The sequence below is a fragment of the Nannospalax galili genome, unplaced genomic scaffold (assembly GCF_000622305.1).
Source record: "Nannospalax galili isolate Female #2095 unplaced genomic scaffold, S.galili_v1.0 scaffold298, whole genome shotgun sequence".
NCBI lineage: Eukaryota > Metazoa > Chordata > Mammalia > Rodentia > Spalacidae > Nannospalax > Nannospalax galili.
The window spans coordinates 4,092,912-4,093,999 of record NW_008344488.1 but is presented as its reverse complement, the minus strand read 5'-3'; the positions used below and the strand labels follow the sequence as shown (position 1 = coordinate 4,093,999).

The 1,088-nt window shown below is 51.2% G+C and overlaps 1 protein-coding gene across 1 annotated transcript; it reads left to right on the top strand.

Annotated features, from left to right (window-relative positions):
• Positions 1–705, top strand: LOC115066768 (the record flags this gene model as incomplete). The annotated part of the gene is given in 1 exon segment (XM_029567170.1): positions 1–705. A coding segment is annotated over 1 exon segment (312 nt), but the record flags the coding sequence as incomplete, so codon positions are not given.
• Positions 706–1,088: the final 383 nt, after the last annotated feature.

Below are 1,088 nucleotides of genomic sequence, written 5' to 3'. Positions count from 1 at the left end.
TGGACTTCTGAATTTGAGCAGACGCTCCGCGAACTGAGGACGGCCGTACTCCAGATCACCTCCACATGTCTTGATCTTTCCTTCACCGAGGGACTGTCATCTTGGATCTCTTTAGCTGTTTCCTACTTCAAGGAATGGGTGGGAGTGGGAATGTTTGGTATGGCCGTCTGCTGCGGACTGGTATTTCTCCTATGGATGGTCTGCAGACTCAGAACCCAAAATAAGCGAGACAAGGTGGTTATTGCGCATGCACTTGCGGCCCTGGAACATGGGGCTTCCACTGACGTGTGGTTGACTATGCTCAAGCAATAGATTGCTGACAAGACAGCTCTTGCACGCCCGGAACCTAGGTTCATTGCACTGGGCAGAGTGTCCAACACAGCACCCAAAGAGGGTTGTTGAATAAGGTATCGCACAGGGGGTCATTGTCCCGCTGAGAGACATGTCGTTCTGCATAAGGGTTGCCTGCCCGAGTTTCCCTTTCCCAGAAAAACGGCAGAGGACAGGTTGGGAGTATCCTGGGCTCCAGAGTAGACCTAGGGATGACTCCCATACATGGTCTGATCAAGATTTTAACTGGGAGGTTCGACCACTGTCTCTACCCTCTCATTTTGGGAAATCTATTTGCTTCATATAAAGTAAAAAGAGGGAGATGTGGGGAGCCGCCTGCCGGGTCCCTGCAGACGCCATTACAAGATGGCGCTCACATCCGGTTCATGCTGAGCAGTAAATAAGTCAGTACGCATGCCCGAAGTAATTTTCCACCTTCTAGTCTCTGCCTACCTCGTGGCGTGATATGGGCTGATGAGTTTGCGACCAATCAAGAGTTGCCACGTCCAAGACGGGCTTACTAACCTATATAAGGGCTGGGTTTCCGACATTCGGGGTCTTCGCCCTGTAAGCTTATGCTCTCCCTCTCAAGATGCATTAAAGCTTTTCTGCAGAAGGATCCTGAGTGTGCCGCGTCGTTCTTGCTGGCGAGACGATAGGAGCAAGGGTATTAGTAAGGAAGAAAGCGGGGGGAAGTGGGGGCACCTTGAGTGGGAAAACCACGATAGAGGGGTGAGACGATACAAGAGAGAAACAAT